General features: G+C 43.1%; 1 protein-coding gene and 1 long non-coding RNA gene across 2 annotated transcripts; one reads left to right on the forward strand and one right to left on the reverse strand.

The window, feature by feature from the left end:
* Positions 1-6,644: 6,644 nt before the first annotated feature.
* On the forward strand, positions 6,645-21,273 carry LOC124692935 (pectin acetylesterase 8-like). Its single transcript, XM_047226375.1, has 12 exons — positions 6,645-6,879; positions 7,028-7,110; positions 7,211-7,340; positions 9,873-9,952; positions 10,052-10,138; positions 10,222-10,346; positions 10,516-10,576; positions 20,211-20,264; positions 20,346-20,423; positions 20,505-20,604; positions 20,685-20,830; positions 20,924-21,273. The coding sequence occupies exons 1-12, from the start codon at positions 6,741-6,743 to the stop codon at positions 21,020-21,022; spliced, it is 1,182 nt and encodes a 393-aa protein (XP_047082331.1). The 5' UTR covers positions 6,645-6,740; the 3' UTR covers positions 21,023-21,273.
* On the reverse strand, positions 11,639-12,817 carry LOC124692936. The gene is made up of 2 exons (XR_006999793.1): positions 12,761-12,817; positions 11,639-11,947 (listed from the first exon to the last, which is right to left on the reverse strand). It is a non-coding gene; the product is annotated as an uncharacterized LOC124692936 (long non-coding RNA).
* Positions 21,274-24,380: the final 3,107 nt, after the last annotated feature.

Genomic DNA, 24,380 nt, shown 5'->3' on the forward strand with positions numbered 1-24,380 from the left:
AGAATGAAGAACAAGTATGAACACGGACTCAAATAATGAATATGAACAGAGATGAGATGACTGACAATAAATAACAGACAAGCTGGATAAAAATACCTCACGAAATTCAAAGCAAAGAAATGAGGAATGAATTTTGAAGTGCTGAGAAATGAGAGAATGAAAAACTGAAAGACTCAACTGAATCTTTAAATGTCAGGAAATGACTAAAGATCAACAAAAAAAAACTGAATAATCAATTAACCAGATGAAACAGCCGAAAAATGAGTGAGCTAGCAAAATGAGAGACTAAACAAAGTAAGCGAGAGACTGAATATAGAGACTAAGTCACTGAATATAGAGGAAAACTGAAAACTATATCACCGGAAACTGAAGAGAACTTAGGCGAGAAAGAGCAAGTTCATGACTGAAACGCCGAAAAATGAGTGACTGCTAAAACATGAAGAAATGGATAAGAAAAAAAAAACAGAAGACTGAAATGCTGATGAATAAGATACTGAAGAACTAAGACGCTTAAGAAATGAAATGAGGCACTAAGAAAGAAAGAAAGAAAGGCCGAAAAATGAGAGACGCTCAAGAAGACCCTGAGAAACTAAGAGACTGGAAGACTGAAGGAACGGACTGAACAAAAGGATAGTGAAATAAAAAGAGGGTGCAAACTGAAATAAGACAAGCAATTAAGCACCAGCCTGTTTCAGCTGCAACGCCTGGAGCACCATCAGACTGAGATCGTCATCGCCGGTGATGGTGATGGTTCTGGACTCAGCACTCCATTGGTTGAATCAACCTGGATTGCAGAATTTCAAGTTCTCTCAATTCGCAGTTGATAACCAGTGCATATTGTCTTGATGGCTCTAGTTCGTCCAGCTGAAAATCTTGATTGATTACAGAGTTGTAAGCTCATTTGCAACCCACATGTGTTGAGCACTCCGTTCCGCTGTCAATAACTTAGAAGTGTATGCACCAGAAGAATAGGGAGTCATGCTCAGGTTAGATCAATGATTGGATGGAAATTCTCTACTCATTCTGAAGCTAGCTGCTTCTTTTTTTTCTAGCTCAGCTACTTTATCGCCTAAGTGGATGCAGCAGACATATCTATTAAGCTGTGAGAACGCAAACTATGCTGACAACACAGAAAAACCTCAAATGCAAAACTAACCCATAATCAACTAAGTAACAGAATCATACATCAGGAAAAAATCATGCTGAAACAACAGAACTAGAACCTAACGTATTCAAGCTGTGAGCACAGCAGAAGACATGAAAATTCTGGTCAAACAAAGTAAGAATAACATGCCCAGAAAATCAACTAAGCACTAATATAATAAGACAATCTTACACACCAAACCTGAAGCCTAAACTAGAGATGGAACTGAAACAACAAAGAACACGAAATCAGATAAAACCTGATATGAACCATAATTCAACTTCAACGAGCTCGGCCTCCTTCTCAACACGAACCCATAGAGAGCTCGACATCCTACTCCCCACAGCAACCTCCGCCTTCAACACCACTCTGGAGGTTTTCCATGACTGTGAAGCGGCTGGAGGCATCAGCTCCACAAGTACAGCAGCAACGCTACCTCATAAAAAAATTTGAACTACCTACACTGCACAAATTAATCACTAACTACGCAGACCTAGCGCCGACAACATCACCAGCGAGACCACACAAAAAATGAAAATGCAGAGGAGCTAGATATAAGTTTAAACTGAAGCAGATATGATTTTAAATCATGCCAACTCCACTCTCCAGATATGATTTTATAGAAGTCTCACATCTAGTTTCGTATCGTGTCAGAACTGATCACTAGTTGAAGAGTTTTAATGACAGGAGACTATGCAGTGAATATGCACCAAAATGTGGTTTCTCTGTACAAGAGCTAGGTAGACTGCTAGAATTATATTTACACACAGGCCCATCGTTTTCCATTTTAGCAGATCATCATGGGAAGTAAATGTGATTCAAGCCCTCAAGGCCTCAATCATGCCCAATATCACAACACGCTTGTCATGGGAAGAATGCAGTCCAGAGAACATCAGACATATGTCTTAACACATTTTGATGGCCTGAATATTTTCATCGTCCTGGATGCTTTGCTTCTGGCAAAATGGGCATTGGGACACCACTATCATGAACAACCTAACCTGGATGAACATACAAAATCGTTGAAACGAACAACAGAACCTGAATCGCACTGAAACACTAATCAATTCAAGCTATACCACATCTTAAAGCAATGGGAGCTGAAATCTAAATCATGTTTCTATTTGAACACTCACACCATGAACAGCGGATGTTAAAACAAAAACAACAGAAACCTAAATTGCACCCATACCCTGAGCTATTCAAGCTTTTCGCACATCAGATCTTAAGCAAAGGAGTCCTTGACATGACAGGAGATGGAATGAGGGGGAATCCAATGTGTCGCGCTCTCCAGCGCTGAAATATCCCGCTGAGGACCCCATGGTAGCGCCGCCGCGCCGGTCGTCTGAATCCTTAGGCGCGCTGCAGGAATCGAAAGTTAACCCCGCAGCTCCCCACGGCGGTCGCGCTAGCTCCGACTAGCACCGCCGACCAAACCCTCACACCAGCGAGCAAATCGAACAGAGGAGCAAAGCACACAAAGGAGGCCGAGGAGTACCCGTCTCGTCGGTGGCGTCCCAGGCGTCCGCCCCCGCGAACCACCACTGTCTTCATATCCGGCGTGGCTGGTGCGGGGTCCCTGCGGATCTCTTCGCCGTGACCATCTCCTCCTCTTCACATCATCCCCAAGCCAAACGAAATGACAGGCAGTTCTTCCGCCGGAACTGCTAGAGCGTCTCCCGTGTGTTAATAAAATAGGAACGTTAGGAAAAAGAACGTTAGGAAAAGTGTTAGGAAAAGCTAGCTGTTTGTTAGGAAAAGTGTTAATAAAATAGAATCGGCAGCGATGGGCCCTGCCCTCTCCCGTGTGATACTTAGAAAACCGGTTTGATTACTTTAAAAAACTTCTTATCTTCTCAGCTACCTCATATGGGTGATATGTTCCTTCAAAAAAGAATGAGTACTAGGGATCCGATTGTGTCCAGGTTCAGCTCTACAGTTTACCATTAGATTTCTTCTCTACATAGTCTAAAAAAGGTGGCCGTTCGATGGGCCATGTATAAAGCTGTTGGTTGTGCCTCAAATTCTTGTGCGATAAAAATAAATATTCTCCTTGTCCACAGATAAATGTACTTCATATTTAGTTTTGTATTACAAAAATTCTATTGATTTTGACAATTTTTTTAGAAAAAAGTACCAGTCGAAATTATTTAAACTGTTAGATCTACTACGGGTAGGATTTAACCAAAGACTAATAGTCACGTACGGAAACAATGTTCGACACATTTAATAATAAGTATATGCATCAAATATGGAAGGAAAATCAAGTACCATGTATAACATGACAAAAGGACATATAAAATGGAAATCGATCGTGTCAAATCGTAGTTTCATAGGACTCGGTGCGTTCTTTCAATTTCTCTCTTGCACCTAGCTAGAAACCTAAACGTGATTGCGTGGCATGAGTCTAGCACATAAAAATATTAATAAGCTACCTGTGTCGTTCAGGGCACAAGGAATTTAATGCCTAAACACCTGTGTTGATACAAATGCCGCGTCCCTGTTATTTATTTATAAAAAATCATTAAATTTCAGCAAGTTATATGAATACTGGTATATTGTCCGCTTAATGTGTTTTTGATGGCAACCAAAATAACTAATTTTCGGTGAGATTTCAGAAATATCGACCAAGAATTTAAAAACCTTTTTTCGATAATGGACGCTTTATTACTCAAATAATATTACACCCGGCCTCTGCATAACTAGGATGCACCGTATAGATCCATTTATTACACACCGAACAAAAGTAAAAGTCTAGGCAACACCGAAGCAAATGACTAAACCAGAACTATGTGGTAGGCGGGCCAATCCATGAGATCACGCTGTCACCCATGTTGGAAAAAAATATCCCTCGCCGTATCCTCCAACCGTATAGACACCTCCGTAAAGAGCTCTCGATGAACCACACGTTGTAGACGCGACCATAAACGGAGCATAGCTGTGCAACGGTAGATGACCTGCAAAAGAATTTAAAAACCTATTTTAAACCAAGAGGCCAAAACAAAATTCATCTGAAATCTTTCTTTTTTACTCAGATCCGCGCATACAAACTGGGACAAGATCACAAGAGCAACCACGGACGATCATTGTCGTTTCTTCGCGGAACATGTGTGGATAATGGAAGGACCATAAAAAGAAGAGCATTGGCGCGGTAAAAAGCTGTTCGATACTGGCAGTCAAATTTAGGCCATCGTTATTCCACATGAGCGTGGCTAATGCGTACATCATCAGATGACACTTAAATGACTAGATTGGTGAGTAATTGTGTTATTGTTAATTTTTTCCATCACATCACATGCAATCGTTTCCCTACACATGAGGGCAATACAAAAGTTGCATAGCGATTAAATGGATCAAGGCATATACATAGAAATTTTCCAACTACGACTGTTGTAGAAAATCAATGAAGCTCATGGCAAGCGATTCTAGCTTAATCACCTATCAACCTAGAAAGTTCCTTCAACAATAATCTCCTTGCCACGTGGCGAGGCGAGCCCAATGACCTTAGTGATTTAGCTAGCCCTCTACATACTATGGTTATGGACAAGCAACTATGTGAACCATGATAAGAGATTGTCGTGGAATACCATTTGAAAATTAATATTTAATATTTATGGAACCATAAAACTATTTCTCAAACATATTGAGTGCACATAAGACGATGTCCTCGCATTTGCGAGGGCCACATGGCTAGTTACTAGTAGTAGTACTAGTTGCAGCGACCGGAGGACGTCCACAGGCGTGGCTCAGGCGGCCGAGCAGCTACGAGGCTCTCGCCGGGGAAGGGGAGGCGAGGCGCTGCGCATGTGCGTGGAGAGCGCGCGCGTGGGGCTGGCGGCGCTGCGGAGGTGCGTGGCCGCCGGCGCGGGCGTGGCGAGGCACGGCGGGGCGAGCCCCGCGCGAGCCCCTGCTGGCCATGGCGGGTGTGGCGAGGCCGGCCACGGCACGGGCGTGGCGAGGCACGGCGCGGCGAGCCCCGCCCGAGCCCCTGCGCGGCCATGGCCGGCGGAGCGAGCCCGGCGGCCGGCGCGGCGAGAGCCGCGCGAGCCCTGCGTGGGCATGGCGGACGTGGCGAGGCCGGCGCGGGCGCGGCGTCCAGGCGCAGCGCGGCCCTGGGCGCTCAACGATCCACCAGCACCTCAGCAGCATCTCCCGTGCTCCATTTTCTTGATCCGCTCGTGTTCGGTTTCGTTCCTCCCGGCTTTCCTCTGCTCGATGGCGCCCCTCGGTGACGGAGTCGCTCCCGCGGCGGCGGCCGCCCCCGGCCAGGTGGTCTCCTTCGCCGAGATACACATCGACTTCGTGCCCGACGTGGCCGGCGTCTCGCTCGCCGAGTCCGGCGGCTTCGTCAAGGCGCCCGGCGGCGCGCCCGCCAACGTCGCTTGCGCTGTCTCCAAGCTCGGCGGCTTGGACCAAGGCGAGCTCCGTCCCCGTCCCGGCCCGGCGAGCTCCGCCTGCCTTCGTCTTGCTCGGCGGCGTCGAGGCCGGTGGCGCCCGTTTTTGCTCCGGCGACTTCCAGCAGGGCTGGAAAAAAAGGAGGAGGAGGCGGCGGCGGCCTCCAGGCGAGGGTGGCGGCGGAGCTTGGCTAGTCGACATCGATTCCGGGTGGAGCGATGGTCTTTTCCATGGAAGAAAGCAACCAGAGGAGAGAGAAGGGTGGGGGCGCATGTGGTTGTATTTTGTGTCACTATCAGATGGGCCAGGATGCGGACATAGGCGGATACAGTGGACATCCGCGTGCGTCCGGCTCGCCCCAAAAGTCTCCCAAATTTGCGCCAGTTTTGGATCAGACCGGACGCTGCACCTGTCCGTTTTTAAGTTGGGTTGCCCCGTTGGGAGCAGGTTTTGTCCGGAAAGACCCAAACGGACGATTTTTTTGCATTTGGGTCTGCCCCGTTGGAGATGCCCTAAGCTTGTCTTTTCATTCGTTTAGGTAGCCTGCTCTTTCTTGTAACAAGAAGCTCCAAGTTTGCCAACCAGAGAGATCCTTTGCAATCAACTCCTTGTTCAGCAGCATTTCTACAGCAGGAGCGTTGCCCTTTGCCTTTCCAGTTTTTCTGATAAAGATAAAAATGGGCGAGGACTTGTGATAGGTGGAAACGAGGTCAATCCGTGCAGCCCCTGCAAGTACCTCTGGTCGTCTTACACAAGGAAAGAGACCGAATGTGGAAAATAACAGACGACTTCAGTCTGGTCGTCGTCCCATCCCAAGGGAACCCCCGGCGCCCAAGCACACACAGCCGTTCGCCTCTTCTCCCCAGTGGTGTACAGTACGTCTTATTTCCTTGAATGGAACAGTTTCCACGGCATTTCCTGGCTGCTAAACCGCGGCTTCCGTTCACCACTAGTCTACCATGGCTGCCTGTTTCTTGGATGTATATACTGTACGTACGTATGGCTAAAATAAGAACTTGAATCGTGACCTGACACCCGCAAAAAAAGAATAAGAAATTGAAACTTGGACCCGGTTCCAACTCGTTAACTAATGGCTTGAGACCTTGAGTAGACTCGGCTGGAATTGCAGCCCTGTATATATGTGTGCTTCCCAGGCTTCCACCATGTCTACATTCTCTTGCTTGCTCATTTGTCTCCGGTGATGAAGATGGAGAGAGGAGACAAGCAGCTCCGTCTCCGGTGGTGCTCGGCGATTGCCTTGGCGCTGCTCGCCTTCGGTGAGGCGGACGGCTTCTTAGTGGACATCACTTATGTCGAGAGCGCCGTGGCCAAAGGAGCAGGTCAGTCACACATCACCTCACGCTTCTCGGCCTCTCTGTCTTCTGCTCTACCCGTTCATCCCTTCACTTTCTTCAGTTTTCTCCTCGTGTGAGTACTCTACTCGGCTGACTAATCTAGTAATTTGATGAGCGCGATTTTGTGATGCAGTGTGTCTGGATGGGAGCCCCCCGGCGTATCATCTAGCCCCAGGCTTCGGCTCCGGGGTGAACAGTTGGTTGGTTCATTTTCAGGTCAGTTGAAACTTATTAAGCTAGTAAGTACAGCACAGTCGTGCTTCACTGGATCCTGGAATGCTCAGCTCGATCCTGTGTGCAAAACGACGGGCGGCAGGGAGGAGCATGGTGCAACAACGTGACCACCTGCCTGCAGCGTAGTCTCATCTCGTTCGGGTCGTCCAAGAAGATGTCAAAGCAGTCTGATTTCACTGGGATATTGAGCAACACCCCGGATTACAACCCAGGTATACTACTTCTCTTTAGCTCACTGCATTTTCTCTCTCTTTGAACTTCTCCTGCTGCACATATTCATTTGCATCGTAAAATTTTAATCCAAATTAAGTCTTACAAAGTTCAAACAAGGCTTACAAAGCTCGGCCAAAGGAATAGATCACACATGAAACATTTTCACAAGTCACAACACGAGTCATACTGCTAGGCTGTCATCTGCATTGGCCAACATGTCATGTGCTACCATCTTCAAATGGCTGCACCAAGAAGACACAAAGGCCCACCTCCACTAGGTAAGATAGGACCGCATACAGATCTACGGTTTTTTTTGCTTCAAATGGGGTAGCCCAGCCTCTGTATCAAGTGATGCAAACGGGCATACGGCCTTCTATTAACAAAACCAGCAGTTCAGCAGAGTCTTACAACTTATTACAATTCACGGATCGCAAAGAGTCCCAAAAAAAATAAGCCATCTAAAGAGAACTAGTAACATGAAACGTCTTTGCATCAACATGTCAGCCTTTGATCTGTACGTCGTCAGCTACACCGGCTATAGAAATACCGTGCTAACATTTCCAATCGGTTGCATCCGATATCCATGCCATGGCACTTCTCAAAGAAATCCTCTACATGTTTCCACTCACCATTCTTTAGTTTACGGAAATGGATTGGTATTCCCAGATATCTAAAAGGTAGCGTCCCTATTCGCACCCAATATAATTTTATACTCATGTTCGATCTCTTTTGCTTTCACAAAACATAATATCTCACTCTTATGAAAAATTATTTTCAGACCCGACAACTGTTCAAAGAGACAAAGAACTGATTTCATATTCAAAGATTTCTCTAAATCTTGGTCCATGAAAAGGATCATATTATCAGCATATTGCATAATAGACACCCCACCATCTATGCTACATCTGGAAAATGGCTTCTCTTACCTCCTCCGTGAAATGAGCAACGAGTTCCTCTAGACACAAGGTATATCCTGAGAAAAATAGTTAAGAACCAAGGCACCAAACAATACCTTACAATAGTCACTAATATTTGGTTTAAATTATCCACCTATAGAAAATCCCTTGGCATGTTCTAATTGAAAGGTATTCTTCTACCGGTGCTTTCGGGTTGCTACAAGGCGGAAGTATCTTGTATTACTACCCTCATATACATGCTTGACTTTAGCTCTATGAGATTGATTGGTCTGTTCACCTCGCTTCAACCGCGCCGGCTGCACCGCCCTTGTTAAATCGGTGCTTTCCTCTATGCCTTTTTTTCTGCTGACGGCCCTTAAAGCAGACAAGAGCATCTTGAAGGCTTTCGCAAAAATCAGCCGTGGTATGCTTTGGGCTTGCAAGGAGGCGGTGAGCGGGGGAAAATGCAAGGTCAACTGGCAGAAAGTTTGTCGCCCAAAGGAGCTTGGTGGTCTCGGGATTCTGGACTGGAGAGATTCTCTCGTGCTCCGAGATTTCGTTGGCTTTGGTACGAATGGACGGCGCCGGAAAAACCTTGGGTAGGTTCGGAAACGCCTAATGACGCCTCTGGCCGGGAACTTTTCAATGCTCGCTACCCGGGTCACCATCGGCGACGGTGCAAAAGCCTCGTTCTGGTCCTCCTCCTGGCTCAACGGCGCCCCTCCTAAGGATTTTGCCCCTCTGATCTTCAAGGCTTCAAAGAGGAAGAACCGGACTGTTCGCGACGCCCTCCATGACCACAATTGGGTGTCCGACATTGCAATTGAGGCTTTCACGGTGGAACACATGGAGCAGTATATTCGTCTTTGGGAACTCACCGAGAATGTCATTCTTTCTCCCGGAACTGAGGACTCCATTGTTTGGACTTTAACTCCTAATGGATGCTATTCTGCTAGCTCCGCCTACAAAGCTCAGTTCCTGGCAGCCCTCCCCTGTCCGTTTGGCAACATCGTTTGGAAAATCTGGGCACCTCCGAAGTGCCGCTTTTTCGCCTGGCTTGCTGTCCAAAACCGACTCTGGACCGCCGACCGTCTTGCCAAAAGAGGATGGCCTCATCATCCTTCCTGCCAGCTTTGTAGAAGCTCCCCGGAAACGGCCCGACATATCCTCTTTGAATGCCACTTCTCCAAGAGAATATGGAATGCAGCGGCATCGTGGCTCTCCTGCCCGGACCTTGCCCTGTGCCTCAACACGGTGAGACCGAAGGTGTTGGACTACTGGCAAGCCATCGCCAAGACCCCCACCACCTCTTCCAAGGGCCTTCGGACTGCCATCATGCTCATCTGCTGGGAGATTTGGAAGGAGCGAAATGAGAGAGTCTTCAGCAACAAATCTTCCTTACCCTCCGTGATCATGCATAGAATTAGGGAAGAGGGCAAGGACTGGGTTCTTGCCGGGGCAAAAGGTCTCGGGGAGCTTTTAGGCTGATCGGCTCTGTGATGTTTCCCGGGGGGTAGTTTCCCCCCTTGTTTCTCTTTTTCTTTTTTGGCCTCGGCCACCACCATGTTTTCTCCTCCTATATCAATATAAGGCAAAAGCTTTTTTGCCCGTTTCAAAAAAAAAAAAAAAAAACAGACTTCTACAATTGGAACAAGGTCCAGGTTCGGTACTGCGATGGTTCCTCTTACACCGGTGATAAGGAAGAAGTTGATCCTGTGAGTGAACAATACTCCAGCCTTTCTTCATTTTCCTGCTGTTGTCGGAATTAGTAACATTCTACACGGAGATTTTGTTTAATTTTGCAATTTGGACAGAGCACAAATCTACACTACAGAGGTGCGCGGGTATGGCAAGCAGTTATAGAAGATCTGCTCGCAAAAGGAATGAACAGAGCTGCAAATGTATGCCTTCTTATTATGAGCATAATTCCTGACATGTTGATACTGTAGCAAGCTCTAATTTCATTTTTTGAAGGACATGTCAGGCTCTAATTTCGGGATGTTCTGCTGGCGGATTAACTTCGATACTGCACTGTGACAAATTTCATCAACTTCTGCCAGTGGGGGCCAATGTTAAATGTCTTTCTGATGCTGGTTTCTTCCTCAATGTGTAAGTAAGACAGTACATGTACTGAAGCCAGTTGGCAGAAAAGGAAAAGCATGCTATCTGATTTTGCCACTTTGGGGATGTACTAGGAATTGCAATAGATATAACACAGTACATTAACTTTCTGAATAATCAGTTCCGTGTTTAACCTTTTCCACGTTTTCTCTTACAGGGAAGACATTGCTGGAGAGGACCACGCTGCTGCCTTTTTTAATGATGTAGCTATAACACATGTATGCTTATTCAGTTCCTCTTTCTCACTAATTGTACTGACATAAGTCTCTTTCATGATATTATAATCGAATGACTAAAGCTTAAAACAAATACTATCTAAATTTTGAATTCCGCTATAATTGTAACAGAGTGAAGAGGCATACCTTAGAAGGATTATCATTACTAGATTTAGATGTGCGCCTTGGCGCACGATCCCGTGAAAAACGTGTTGGTGTTTATTTTGTATAATCACGATTAAATAAACTGCCAATCTGAAAATACATTTATTAGGTTTTACTGGAAGCACTTAAGATAAAACCTCAGTAGCGCCTGAAGCTCATGCTCTTATTTAGTAGTTACCAGAAGCAATTAGCTCTCTGTCGTGGCCTTGGCAAAGGAGGATGGAGTCCTTCTGAAGCACCTTCTTGGAGCACAACATCGGCAGCACAGATGTTGGCCGTTATCCAAGCCGGTGAGATCTGGCAAATCTTCAACCTCCATCGGAGGCCCCTTCTGAGATTGACGGTTGCATCCCACGTCGATTGTAAAGAAAGTGGTTTCGTCCCCGCTTTGGAGCTCGATGGCGACATGGTTGATCTCCTGCTCGTCGGTGGGGAAAGAGAAGGGCATGATTGCTTTTCCTTTTCTTTCAGTGAGGCCCTTTCTACAAATATCAAGGACCTATGTGTAATTTTCTTTTTCATGGGGTCCTTTGTAATGTATTGTACACCCACCGTTGGTTATTAATGAAGCTTCTATGCCCTTCGGGGCACTCCGTGTTCAAAAAAAAGCAATTAGGAGTGGCGACCGTCTTTCACATTAATAAACATTTTGTAAAGACAACAACCAGATACTCTGGCGACCGTCTTTCGCATTAATAAACATTTTGTAAAAACAACAACCAGGTACTCTTAACAAAACATGAGTGTCACACATACACAAATGATATTTTAGGACCTAGTAAAATACTATGTTAAGCATACAACTCGATATAGAGAATGTAGGGAAATATATCACACACAACATGAACAAATGCATATATATGTTTCACTGGTCTCCACTTTAGATGTACCAAACGACTATAAATGGAATAACACATATTCTTTGTAGTCCATGGAATGTGAAGAACACAAAACAAACATCCATGATAAATTAATAACACTAAAAGCTAAGGCTCCTGGGAAAACAAAAAGCAAAGCTTGAATCAAAGGCTGGTATCACGTTGAGCCTCAAACAAACAGCTATGCCGACCTTCTCAAAGATATATGGACAGAGAAATGAATTGGCATCTGCATGATAACATTATAAGAAAGCACATATTGTGAAATGGAAGATAGCGATGGCCGTAATAGAGATATTGATGAACTTGTTGGCTGCCATATAGCTCCAACCTGTTAATAGAGGAGGAAAATAGAGTAAAATGGAAAATATATGAAAGTTGCAAGTCTCCTGCCAAAGAGGAAACAAATCATTACACATTGCATATTATCGTTTTTTTGTATCAAGAGGAAAACCAAGTGATGCAAAAAGGGAGCCAGACTAAAGTTAAAAGAGAACATGGTCACATGATGTTGCCGCATAGTTGATGCACAAAAGAAGAGAGGCCGACGATGTTTAGATTGCAACTACGCGGGTACATTGTCATTGTATAAAAGGTTTATACTATTTGGATAACCCAATTTACTGGCCATAATGACTGACTAAATCGGGCGCCTTGGCACACGATCAGGTTAGGCTTATGTGTAAGCGGGAAAATACTATTTTGTTTAGGTTTCAAAAATCGTTGCAAACCATAGTAAATCACAAACCAAGAAACAAATATTCTATGATAGAGATCCGAAAATAGGTACTCCTTAAGCTAATATTAATATTGTTCCAAGCCTATTATATAACATAGCCGACAAAATTCATTGGTGCATTCTATGGAAATCTTTAGACCATTAAAAAGTATCAGACCTTTGACAACCCCCAGTAGAAAGTTAAATGCATTTGAAAACTTTAGACCATAAAAAGTGTAGTTGGATTATCGCCCAGTGGATATTATGGATCAGAGGGAGTAAAATTTTACAGTACTGGTAGATTTGCAACAATATTTGGATACACTTGGTAAAAATGATGGGTCTGGCTCGTTTATAAAAACAGAGGTATGCAAGTAACATGAAGGAGAAAACAAAAGATGAAAGAAAGCAATATGGAGGACTGACCATTAGCAGCATGTGTAGCTTTGACTTCGTGCTTGGCCACCAGACGTGACACCGAGCCCCCTGCGTCAATGAGTCTAGGCTTGAAACACATGCAAGGAATGTTGAGGTACGAAGAACTGAACCAATCTCGTCACGGGTAGAAGAGTTTGCCTAATGTAATAAATTGGTAATTATGTGGCGACGTAAACAGGAAATAGACATGATCCATCGGTAATTATGTGGCAACGTAAACAATATAGTAGCCATCGCCAGGTTTTTTGTAGGCACGTAAAGAGACCATAAAAGTACGTTAAAATATATACCTCCGTTGTGCCAAATATAACTTGTCTATGCAGTTGAGACCATTGAAGTAACGCTTTTTGACATATTTAATGTAGACTATGCAATAACATTTGTCGTCTCCTTGAATTACCACTGCCATATAAATGAACTAATGGTGTTACAGAGAAAAACGAGGAAGGAATTGTCAAGTACATAGGGGTGCACCAATACCATCAAGGGCTTTTAAACCACCTACAATTGATTAGCCACACTACACCACTGGGTAATTTTGTTCTCTATTGATATGTTGGGATTAAGGAGATGAAGTCATTTTGAAACTATCATAATTTGTATGGCAATCCCTACGAATGTAGTTAAATTCAGAAATGACTCCGGAGGCCGGAAAAATTAACCAAGGAGAGCACTTTTAATAATCACACAGGTGATGAAAACCTGAGAAGTTCTTTCTTCTTGGTAGTTATTGTCTAAACATTCCCGCCACACACATACTAATGCCCTTTGCCTACTAACGATAGCATTGACCCCACCCTAAATCTTCAATGCCTAAAACAACAAAACAAGAGAGAATATAGGTACGATAAGAAAAAAGGTAGAATATAGCTAGAAGAGCAGGTTTCGGTGAACAAACGGAAAGATCCCCAACTTGCATAATGGTAAAAAAATTCAAAAAGTTCAACATTTATCTACGCGAACATCAAGATGTATGCCCATTCTTATATTAAACTCCATCTTCTTTCTTTATAATACACATGCACCAGAAAACAGAGGGTAGAATCAAATGGGCAACCCAAAAACAGAAATGCAAAATATAGTTGACATGAAGAGAAAGCTAATAACTTCTTAGACGTGTCTAATTGGACTGATGACATACATGATTTGGAGGCACATGGATTTGACCCCATCAAGTTCCTGTAGATAACGGCATGGAATATCTAATTAAGGTAAAATGAAAAATCCTTGAAAATATGAGTTAACTCAACACACACGGCTTACCACAACATAAATTTGTCCACGGAAATAGGATCAAATGGTTCAAGGTCCATTTAACTTTCGAGAACTGAGATAACTTTGTTATTGTACTGGCTCTTTAAACTCAAATACATACCATCTTTAGGCAAATAGATATAATGGCCAAATGAATATATGGGTTTAACCAAGAATTGTTCAATCACTAAAAGACCTATTGACGTAAACACAGTGAAGTACTGGCTAGACCAAGTGACAACAGAGATGCAAAGAAAATATTAGAAAGTGAAATAATGGTTGGAGCATCAACTTTGTATCCTAATAGGTCCTGGAATATGAATGGCATATAGTGAGCTACCGATAGAGAGTGCGAAACAGAGGAATAAGAAGGGCATAAGTGCCCCAGTCGGAGATGTCTTAGTCCGGCATTCACAACGACACATTATCAATTTTACCATAATTCAGTTATTCTAACCATTCTTGCAAGAAGAAATTTGTTCTAAATTGTTATACATTTAAAGTGGCATAAATTAGATATTCCAAATTCAGTTTTATCATAATGGTATCACCTTGCAATTAATTACCACTCAGTTATACATTCAAAGTGACAAAATTTAAGAGGAGGGCCAATAATATAAGAACATTTGGCTTAGAAGCAGCATAACAACGGATCAAGCAAAGCATGGGAAGCATTATGCAAAACAGGGCATGTACAGACCTGATGATAAACCTCAAAAAGTAAACAAAACACTAAAAGGGTCAATGCTTGAGTAGTTACAGCTCGAGTAGCAAATTTCTTGGATTTGTTCTTGTGTTGCCAGCACTTGGCGAGCAGAACAGTAGTCTGTTGACAGTATTTGGCCAAAAAATCATATGCTGAAACTAAAAAAAAGTTGATCACTGAACTAACGTCACCTCTCACTGTCTGTCAGTACAGCCGAAGTCATGTTTGATGTTTCCCTAGCCACCAAAGAAGCAGAGAACACATAACACATGAAAGTGTCAACTCACATCTGGATTCAGAGTAAAAGAGCAAACCCGTCCAGAAAACCACAAACACAGTGGTTCCGCATGAACCTGTACAAACAGTCACAAGCACACATCAGAAACAGACTAAAAAGCACAAGTTGGGATCAAGAACAGCACAACCTTGGATCGGGAAAGGGGATGGAGAAAATGTGTCTAGAACCAACCTCAACCAGCCAACCACCAGTTTAGGCGTCGGCCATCCAAACCACGCAGCAGTGCACCGCTTCCCCTGCACCTGAGAAGAAACGGATGCACAAGTGATTTCAAGTGATGGCACTACCAGATAATATTAAACAGAATATTTCGGAGCTCACTATTAGTATATAAGAAAAACTGTTTGGACTCACTAAAGATCATAATGGTTTTCAATGAAGACATGTTTTTCGCCTCATTGCCAGATTGCACACATCACATCCAGTTCATGATTCGAAGAACTAATCTTTCATTCATATAAAGTTTACCAAATCACAATCTAAGAGCGATCCAAGCAAACAACTTCATCTAACTAACTGCCTTGATACGTAGTAAATATTAACGCATATATAGTTATATACTCTTAATTTTTCTTGATATGACCTAGCCAAGAAACAATGGACAAATATCACCTCAACATGGATTAAGTATCACCCAGACCATCCAGAATTGTAGCCAAAGCAAATATAAATCTGTGCATAGAAAAGGAAAATAAATCAGGTCATATAGCCCCGAAGAAGTGGCAATCCACATGGCAGGCTCGAGCAGCACATAAATCTGTGCAATACTGCACCATCAGCCTCGAGCAGAGCCAGCGACCCAGCCAGCAGGGCAGAGGCACACGAAATCCTCTCATCCAACTTCACTTTACTCACTGTCAGACCACCCAAGTAATTTACTTTCATCAAACTATACTTCACAACATCATTTCAAAACCCAAAATCTCAGTAGAAAATTCTAGAGAAATACAAGTATGGAGATGGCATTAAAGATATCAGAAGCATGTTCGATATAAAAGCTGATTTTCTAGTATGCAACAAATAAAATATAGTAGCTAGTCATGATATTGATGCAGTGATTTCAGTATTTGACGGGACAGAATGCAGCCATCTGAATGTGGGTTTGTTAGCCCAACCATCCAAAAATTTAAAAGAGAGCAAAGGTTTCAATATTTAACACCAGTCACAAAGCAGCTAGCTGATTGTGGTTTCGTTAGCACAACTGTCCCAAAATGTAAAATAGTGGATACCAACACGCTTAACAAATTAGAATCACCAAAAGAATGCGCTTACGAAGAAATAAATGATCATGTATGGAGAGAGAATACCTTCTGCCTCCCGCCTCTGTAGAAGTATATTTACATCGTCCGCGCACAGCTTGATTCATAAGGTTGCCCTGCACGGAAGTATAGCAAAGTTTTAAATAATCTCAATGACAGCGAGATAAAATAGTGAAACCAGCAATGCTTAAATTGAGCAATCTGCAATAATCATGCCAATCAGCAATGCTTTGGTAAGAAACTTGAACACGATTTTAGGCTTCCTTATGATGCAAACGGAACATCAAGGAATTAACGAGAACACAAAAATTCTTGTTGGGTCACACAAAGAATCACAGTAATATATACATCGAAGAGGGGCACACAAAAATGTTCAAACTAAAATGTTAGCTTTGGGCTTTCATCCTAAGCTATGGAAACAAATCGAGTAAAGTCAAGTTAGTAAGACAAACAACCTTTGGACCAAAATAGTTACCCCTGCGGAAGGCGAGATGGAGCGCGGCAAGATGGTCAGCCCTTTAGATCAGCCTCCCAATAAAAACCCTCCCAACAGAAACGATGAATTAAAGAAGTGTTCATATTAGAAGGAAAAAGTGCTTATGATAGCATTGAAACACGATCATAAGAAATAATCCTAGAAACTAAAATAACATGTCTTTATTATAACAGCAAGAGAGATGGGATCACTGGGATTATGATTCAAAGATATGAATGCAAAAATATACTAAATCTAACGAATTAGAATCATGTTGCTAGACATCTAGAGGTACGAAAGCTTCTAGGTTATTAACCTTGAGTTACATTTCCCCTTGTATTTGGTCATTGGAGTGAACTTGACTCCCTAGGCTCCTGCAGATCATCACAAAACTAATTAAAGCAAAGAAATCTTCTGAAGTGGTACCATACTTTATTTAACCTACTTTCTAAACTATTTTCATAAAAAATAATTCAAAGTAATTCCAGAAAGAAAGGTGCTGAAGTCGCAATGTGCTTTCTTTCAGAGATAAATTCACGTTAGCAATAGAGAAAGTTATAGGGCTAACTTCTTAAAGGAAAGTACATAAACCATAGCCAACAGAAACACATGTTTCTCCTACCTTTGACATGTAAAAGTTTAATAGCTAGCAACTCCAGTCCAATAGTGTTCCTACCATTTAAACTTTAGAGAACCTCAAATTAAAACCCTGCCATCGTAACTATAATAATTGGCATGATAATTCTGAAAAATAAACAGGGCAATCTACCTACAGAAGCACGACAAGTAATAATAAATACGCCAAGACTTCACTATACAAACTGAGAAGCGGAACATGTACATATAATGATTATTACCTTGCTTTGCTGAAATAGCAGATAATAGATTTGACACGGCAGTGAAAGCAAGGAGGCCATATTCATGGACTAATGTTTCAGATTTGGCAAATGAGACATGACTTTTTCCAATAAAAATCCTTCAAATGGGGAAAACTACAGAATAACTAACTTGTCTTGTCTAGTACGAATGCAGCTATATATGCATACCAGACAACTCTTGTACTGCCCTACCAAGAAAACAAATCTCAAAGAAGAAATAGTAAATGTCTGAAAAATAGAAGGCACATATCTTTTCTGTTTGTGCGTGTTCCCCAGATTGCAGATCTAGATGAAATGAGGAATGCAGCGATCCATGTATTACACTCTATTTATCCAATGAAAAATATATACATGCCAAAGTACAATCAAACATGTCATTTTGTGAATATGCCAATGCAAGGGGAGAATATCAATAAGCATTAGGAGGCAAATCAGACCCGCTAAAATTATGTATCGCAGTTTCTTTGAAACATAAAAGCCAGAATGAAACTTGATTGTCTCTTATATCACTTGTAGATTAAAACGAAACCCAAGCCCAAATTCAGAGCCTACATGGCTGAATTCTAATAAGAAACCGCCCCTATACAGCCAAGAATATGAGCATAATTAAATCGACAATAGCCGCAAGGGATCACATATATTAGGTTGACAACATTACCAAACATGAGAGATTTAAATCATTAGGTTGACAACTTTACCAAGTATAGGAAAAGGCATCAGCCAACCTTTGAAAATATTAACAATAAACAAATATGGGTTATGTACAACTATTAAAATATAAATGAAAAATCATGAAGCCTGCACTGTACATATAACAAAGCTTGTATTTTGTTGCAGATCATATTATTTTCTTCTCAATTGGGAAACTTGCGAGCAGCTGGCCTATGCAACACAACAACCTACAATCCTTCATATCAAATAGCAAGCATGAATGGTAGGTGGAGACACACCAGGCAACATAGTTGGATAATCAACAACAGAAGCTATACAAAGCTAACCTCAATTAACTGAATGTGTGTTAGTTCACATGTAACAATACAGTTCACTGGTTGAAAAGTTCCCCATCCAATACTGAAAAATGAAACAATCAACTTATTAGATGCATTAAAGCCAACCGTGTATGGATGAACAAAAAGAATCTAAATTGAACAATTAGCAGCCACCAAAAATTCAGTCAAATGACCAATTTAGATATGTACGTGTAAACAAAAATGTTGTTAAATATAAACCTGTTTATTGAATGCAAGAACCTCTAGATCTCTGCTCAATTTAAATATCAAAAGTGTGAACAACATGCTTGGATTTTTGTTGACAACATGGTGGAGAAGGGCTGATGGCTGCTCACCTCGGCTCGTCGCTGTCATCAGGTAGAAGAAAGGGGTGGAACTATCAGCTCAACATGTCATCTGCCACAGATTTCGTTTCCACTACACTGCACTAATTCAAGGCAAAGACGAATTAAATGGAGAATGCACCTGCTCCAGTACACCGCACTAAATCAAAGCAAGCATGAATTAAACAGAGCAAACCTAGAGAGAAAGAGAAATTGAGGAGATCCCACGAATCTTGCAGTAGTTCCATCAGCGTCATCCTCGCGGCTGCTTAGCAGAGCGAGCTCATGGAGAGGAGGAACAGGAGGAGGACAATGGGGCAGACCACAATAGCTGGGAACAAGTCGACGGAACAAGCGCCATGGATGCCTCTCTCTGGCACGTTCTCCTCTTGCGTTGCAGAAAGAAGGAAGCGCTCGTACACGTCCTGGCGGCGCCCTCCCCGCATCGATGCACGCCTCCTCATCCCGCTCGTCGACGGCGACCTCTCCACCATGTACACGGCAGTGGGAGCCGTGCCTCCATAGCGGCGGCGACCCGCCCCTTGCACTTCCTCCTTCACCATCAGCAGGAGGGGCGCTCGAGCTTGTGCCGTACGCGGGGCTCGCGCCCCAGCCGGCGCCCCGCTCGTGCCGCACGAGCTGCTCGCGTACAAGGCAGGCGCTTCTCCCGGCAGGCCATGGCGACGATGAAAGATCGGCCGGAGAAGGGAGTGGCGACGGCAGCCCAACAACGAAGACGAGGCGATTTGTTGAGGGGAGAGGAGGGGAACGAGCGGGAGAGGAGGAGGCACGAGCAAAATGGGTGAGGAGAAGGGAGGTCGGTCCAGCGCTGCACGGCACTGCGCCGCGACGGGAGGAGAAGGGAGAGGCGGCGGGCGGCGGGCGGTGGGCGGAGGGCGGCGGGCGGCGGGCGGAGGGCGGAGGGCGGCGCGACCGGAGGAGGCGGAGAGGCAGCGACACGCGCGGGGACGATAGGGTTTTCTTTTCCCCACTCCCCTGCGAGACGCCGGGCCGGAGCGGGCTTTCACACGACCCATGGATAAAAAGTGGGTTCGCGCGAGGGCCTAGTGAAAAATGGACGGACAAGATACACAGGTGGGGAGATCTGACGGTCTAAAAGCGCAAATCGCTGTGAAGTCCCCTATGGGGGGCATCATATACAACTTTAGATGGAAAAATGCATTTTACCTATATTTATGTTGTTTATCTGATTGTATTGCGTACAAATATTTTAGGGCTCAGCCATGAATTTACCATCTTCTTGCACTTCCAAGATGCCCGCAGGCATGGTAAGAACTGCAAGCCGAGTTATTATTCATATCTAGTCATCATATTACACGCCTCTAGACTAACAAGTTTCTTGGATGCAGTGCTTCTTTCCACAGAATGAGGTGAAGCATATTAAGACGCCTTTGTTCATCCTAAATGCAGCATATGATTCATGGCAGGTAATCATCAGATAAAAAATCATTTCTTTCTATTTGCATCCATCATGGCATTAATCTTGTTAGCATTTCCACGTGCATCAGGTAGCGAACAATTTGGTTCCAGGAGATTCTGATCCTCACTGGAAAAGTTGCAAGAACGATATAAGGCAATGTTCCGCAAAGCAACTAATGACGTTGCAGGGTAGGTACTACCGTATTTTACTAACTGGTCAGCTATGAAATTTCTTAGTATATTCATCGAGACACACGGTACTATCACAGGATTCAGAGACCACTTCCTGGAAGCACTGGAGGAACAAGGGAACTCTTCCACCAGAGGGCTGTTTATAAACTCATGCTTCGTGCACTGCCAGACCGAGATGCAGGAGAGATGGTTCGCACCCGGATCTCCGGTGCTTGGTGGCAAAGTAAACACACTCTTGCATCCTTCAGTTTCCTTTACATATAAGTTTTGGCAACCTCATGTTAATATTACAAGGGCTCCCCTCTCTTTGTTGCAGAGAATAGCAAATGCAGTTGGAGACTGGTTCTACGACCGCAGTCCGTTCCAGACGGTGGACTGCCCTTACCCTTGCGATTCAACTTGCCCTATTTCCTAATGATGTTGAGATCGTTAGCGCATGCTGAGATGATGCCACATTCATTTGAAAAAATTCATTATAAACACACACACACGCACACACACATGGGCAATCGTCAGGATTTCAGTATCTTTTCCGAATACTAAGAAACTCACTAAGTTGGTTGTGACATATATTACCAGACTCCTTCAAGCAATAGAGTGACTTTTGTAATTTAACCAGATACATGTTGTTGATTTGTATATGGATTCGAATTGTTAAGTTCATGAGGGACTTTCTTGTGGAATCAAATTCATAGTTGTTAGAGATATGTTGTACATGAAAATTTTGTTCTGGATAATTTGGGAGGTGAACAAATAGGAGGTATCTCTTGTGGGGTCTGGTAAATATCCAGCTTCTAAATTGTCCAACGAACTCTCAGATGGACAAATGACATGTCCATTTGAGAGTCCACCTTTGGAGATGCCCTAAGGCCCCATAATATAAGGAACAAGCTAAAAAATAATCAATACCGACTCCTAAAAAGGTGAAGATCCTTACCTTTAGAAATCTCTTTGAACCTTTAGATGGTTGAGGCATTTCATCAAGCTTCTAGATGTCAATCTTGGATCTTTGAATAAGCAACTATATTACATCACAATATGGCATAAATAGTTGTTTCTCCCGATGCACCAATATAGAAGAGCATCCTTGTTGGATTGCTGCCCCTGCCCAAACGGGATTCCATATGTAGCATTCAGGTAGCATTGATAGGGAGCAAACTCAAATATTAAGACCATCCCTGCAGATACATGCCATTAGTAGAGAAAAAAATAGATAGAAACGTGAAATGCCCATGGGAGAAGGGGGATTAGGAAAAATAAAGATAACATGTGGCTGGAGGCATGTGCACGGCCGAGGCCGATCGATAGATGTTGCAGACTCTGTTGATGCTAGCTTTTGAATTCTGAAAGGACTTGAGTGCCGCTGGGTAAAAGAACAAAGAACAACCCCACATTAATAAAGATGCAACAATTTGAACTAAAAAAATAAAGATGCAACAATTATATGATTGAGAAAAGTAAGATAAGAAAAGACTGACCATGATCCATCTAGACTTGACCGAGACACCGATTCTGAAAAAAAAAACTGCAACACCGATTCCGAAAAAAAAATTGATTGGTATAATGCAAGAAAGAAAGGGGCCAATAACACCCAACATCCTTCAGGATGGCAGCCTTCCGAAAGTGCTGGGAACACGGTGATGGGAGAGCAACGGATTGAGGCGCATCCTAATCTATCTATCTATCTATCTATCTATTATATATTAAAAGTAAAATAGGGTGAACCAAAAGAGAGATAAATAGCTAGAAAATCCCACATTAATTAGAAAATACCGGCCCTTGATTTAATAGATCTTCTGAAATTACGAAGCAGGAGCCGTTCAATTTGTGTAACATGCATAACATGGTGGACGTGCACTTTTATATTAGATTTTCACGTGACATCGTACACGTGTATATGTTTATGAAGAAAACAAACAATGTGCAGCAGCCAAACCCATCGGTTTTAATCCATCGTCCAAAGGAAAATATGCCTATGCCTACCTAGCACATGTCCTCAGGAGCACTCCGCCGCCGCCGTATTTTCGTCCGCCGCCGTATTGCGTCGGTCGTCGGCCGGCCGGCCGTCCGGCCAACCTCCAGGCACATGCACTATCAGCGGCTCATGAATTAATCTAGCTTATCTCATGGATGTAAATAGATCAGAAGCGGATGTGAAATCAGGATCATGAATCGGTCATGGATGGAATAGACTAGCAGCAACACGCATCCCTGCTAGCTAGATGGATCGGAGACGTGCTTTCTAGGGACAGAAGAGCTAGGTACAAAGACTGACTTCATAATAACATCCTGAAGCAAGGTATGTATATGTAGTGTGATGTGATATGTATCTTTCATCTGATAAATCTGCCCTAGCTGCTGATCTTTTTCTTGTCATTATCCACACGCGGTGTTGGGCCATCACCGAGAATTCTGAACTAGCCGGCCGGTCCGTCGATCAAGCTACCATACGTGGTAATGGAGAGATCTAGCACGATCAACTATATATGTCGTGCCTACTTATCTCAAGCATATATTCTACAAAGATGCATTCTATTCTAACAACCGCTCACCTTCGATGTCACCGAGACATCTTAATTTCCTGCCTTAGCTATACGTAATCTAATCTCTCTTGCACCTTCGATGTCACCGAGACATCTTAATTTCCTGCCTTAGCTATACGTAATCTCATCTCTCTTGCCTTAGCAACTGCTCGCTTGCCTCCTTAATTTCAGAGATCATCATCCCACCCGCAGCACCATTAGTGCAAGAATTTTGCCAAGCACCACTGCTATAGTGTATGGCGAGACGTTAGCCTTTGGAAGTCAGAATGCAGGGATTATATCCACAGATATACGAGCAGGATTCTGATGTGACAATGCAGATTAATTTGCAAATGGAAATCCTATATATGTATGCATTCCTGATCGAAACTGCTGGTACCATGCACCTAGATATGTAAGCTAATCAGCAACCAAAAAGTAAGTTATTCATGTTGCCAATGAAAACAAAAGTGAAGAGATCTTCCTGGAACTTTGTATGTTTATACTGCAATGGATTACCAATATTTGGTTCCAGGTTTCAAGACGAGGTGTGCATAGGAGGACTACCAGAAGGTATGTACAATCACTTTACCCTTAATGATTGATCTCTTCTCATAAGCTAATTTTCTCATGTTCTTCCATGTTTACCTGTCGAGAGAAAAATAATAAGGTAATAGAACTTTGTCTTCAACGGGATTGACCTCGAGATGTTGTGATGGTGCTAGAGCAAACGATGGGCATGAGTTTACGAGAATGATGCCGGATTGATTTGAGACCAGAATAAAATACCGGTATGGGTATTTATGTTTTAGTTAAATTATAGTAGAATATTTTTTGGTGGTTCATGGAGGATACACACTACTCACTCAGATGACAATATCCCCTTAGCGTGTGCATCCCTCTGAAGTAAGAAATATATTGGAGACTTCCAAGTAACTCGGATTGTGCTCAAAAGATCTGTCTATCTCCTTTTCCTGGGCTGAGCTCACGTGTCATTTCTGTGTGACATCTGAAATTCATTCAGTCCACAAGGAATTGAAATCTGGTGAGATTATCAGTCACTATCATCTCTAGCCACTGAGTTGCATGTCCATCAGAATGGATGATGCAGGTTAATAGACAAACATGTTTTATAGAATAGAAGTTATAAATTATGCAACACTTCTCCAGAAGATGGTTTTAATTTTGTTTTATGTGGTAGATACATTTATTTTCTTTTTTAACTATTCTGAACTAATACGTATTCGTTCT

The sequence above is a fragment of the Lolium rigidum genome, chromosome 2, assembly GCF_022539505.1.
Source record: "Lolium rigidum isolate FL_2022 chromosome 2, APGP_CSIRO_Lrig_0.1, whole genome shotgun sequence".
NCBI classification, from domain to species: Eukaryota; Viridiplantae; Streptophyta; class Magnoliopsida; order Poales; family Poaceae; genus Lolium; species Lolium rigidum.

Coding starts and splice junctions, on each gene's coding strand:
- LOC124692935 (XM_047226375.1), top strand. CDS start 6,741: ATGAAGATGGAGAGAGGAGACAAGCAGCTCCGTCTCCGGTGGTGCTCG. Junction 6,880..7,027: donor CGCCGTGGCCAAAGGAGCAG/GTCAGTCACACA, acceptor TTTGTGATGCAG/TGTGTCTGGATGGGAGCCCC. Junction 7,111..7,210: donor GTTGGTTGGTTCATTTTCAG/GTCAGTTGAAAC, acceptor GACGGGCGGCAG/GGAGGAGCATGGTGCAACAA.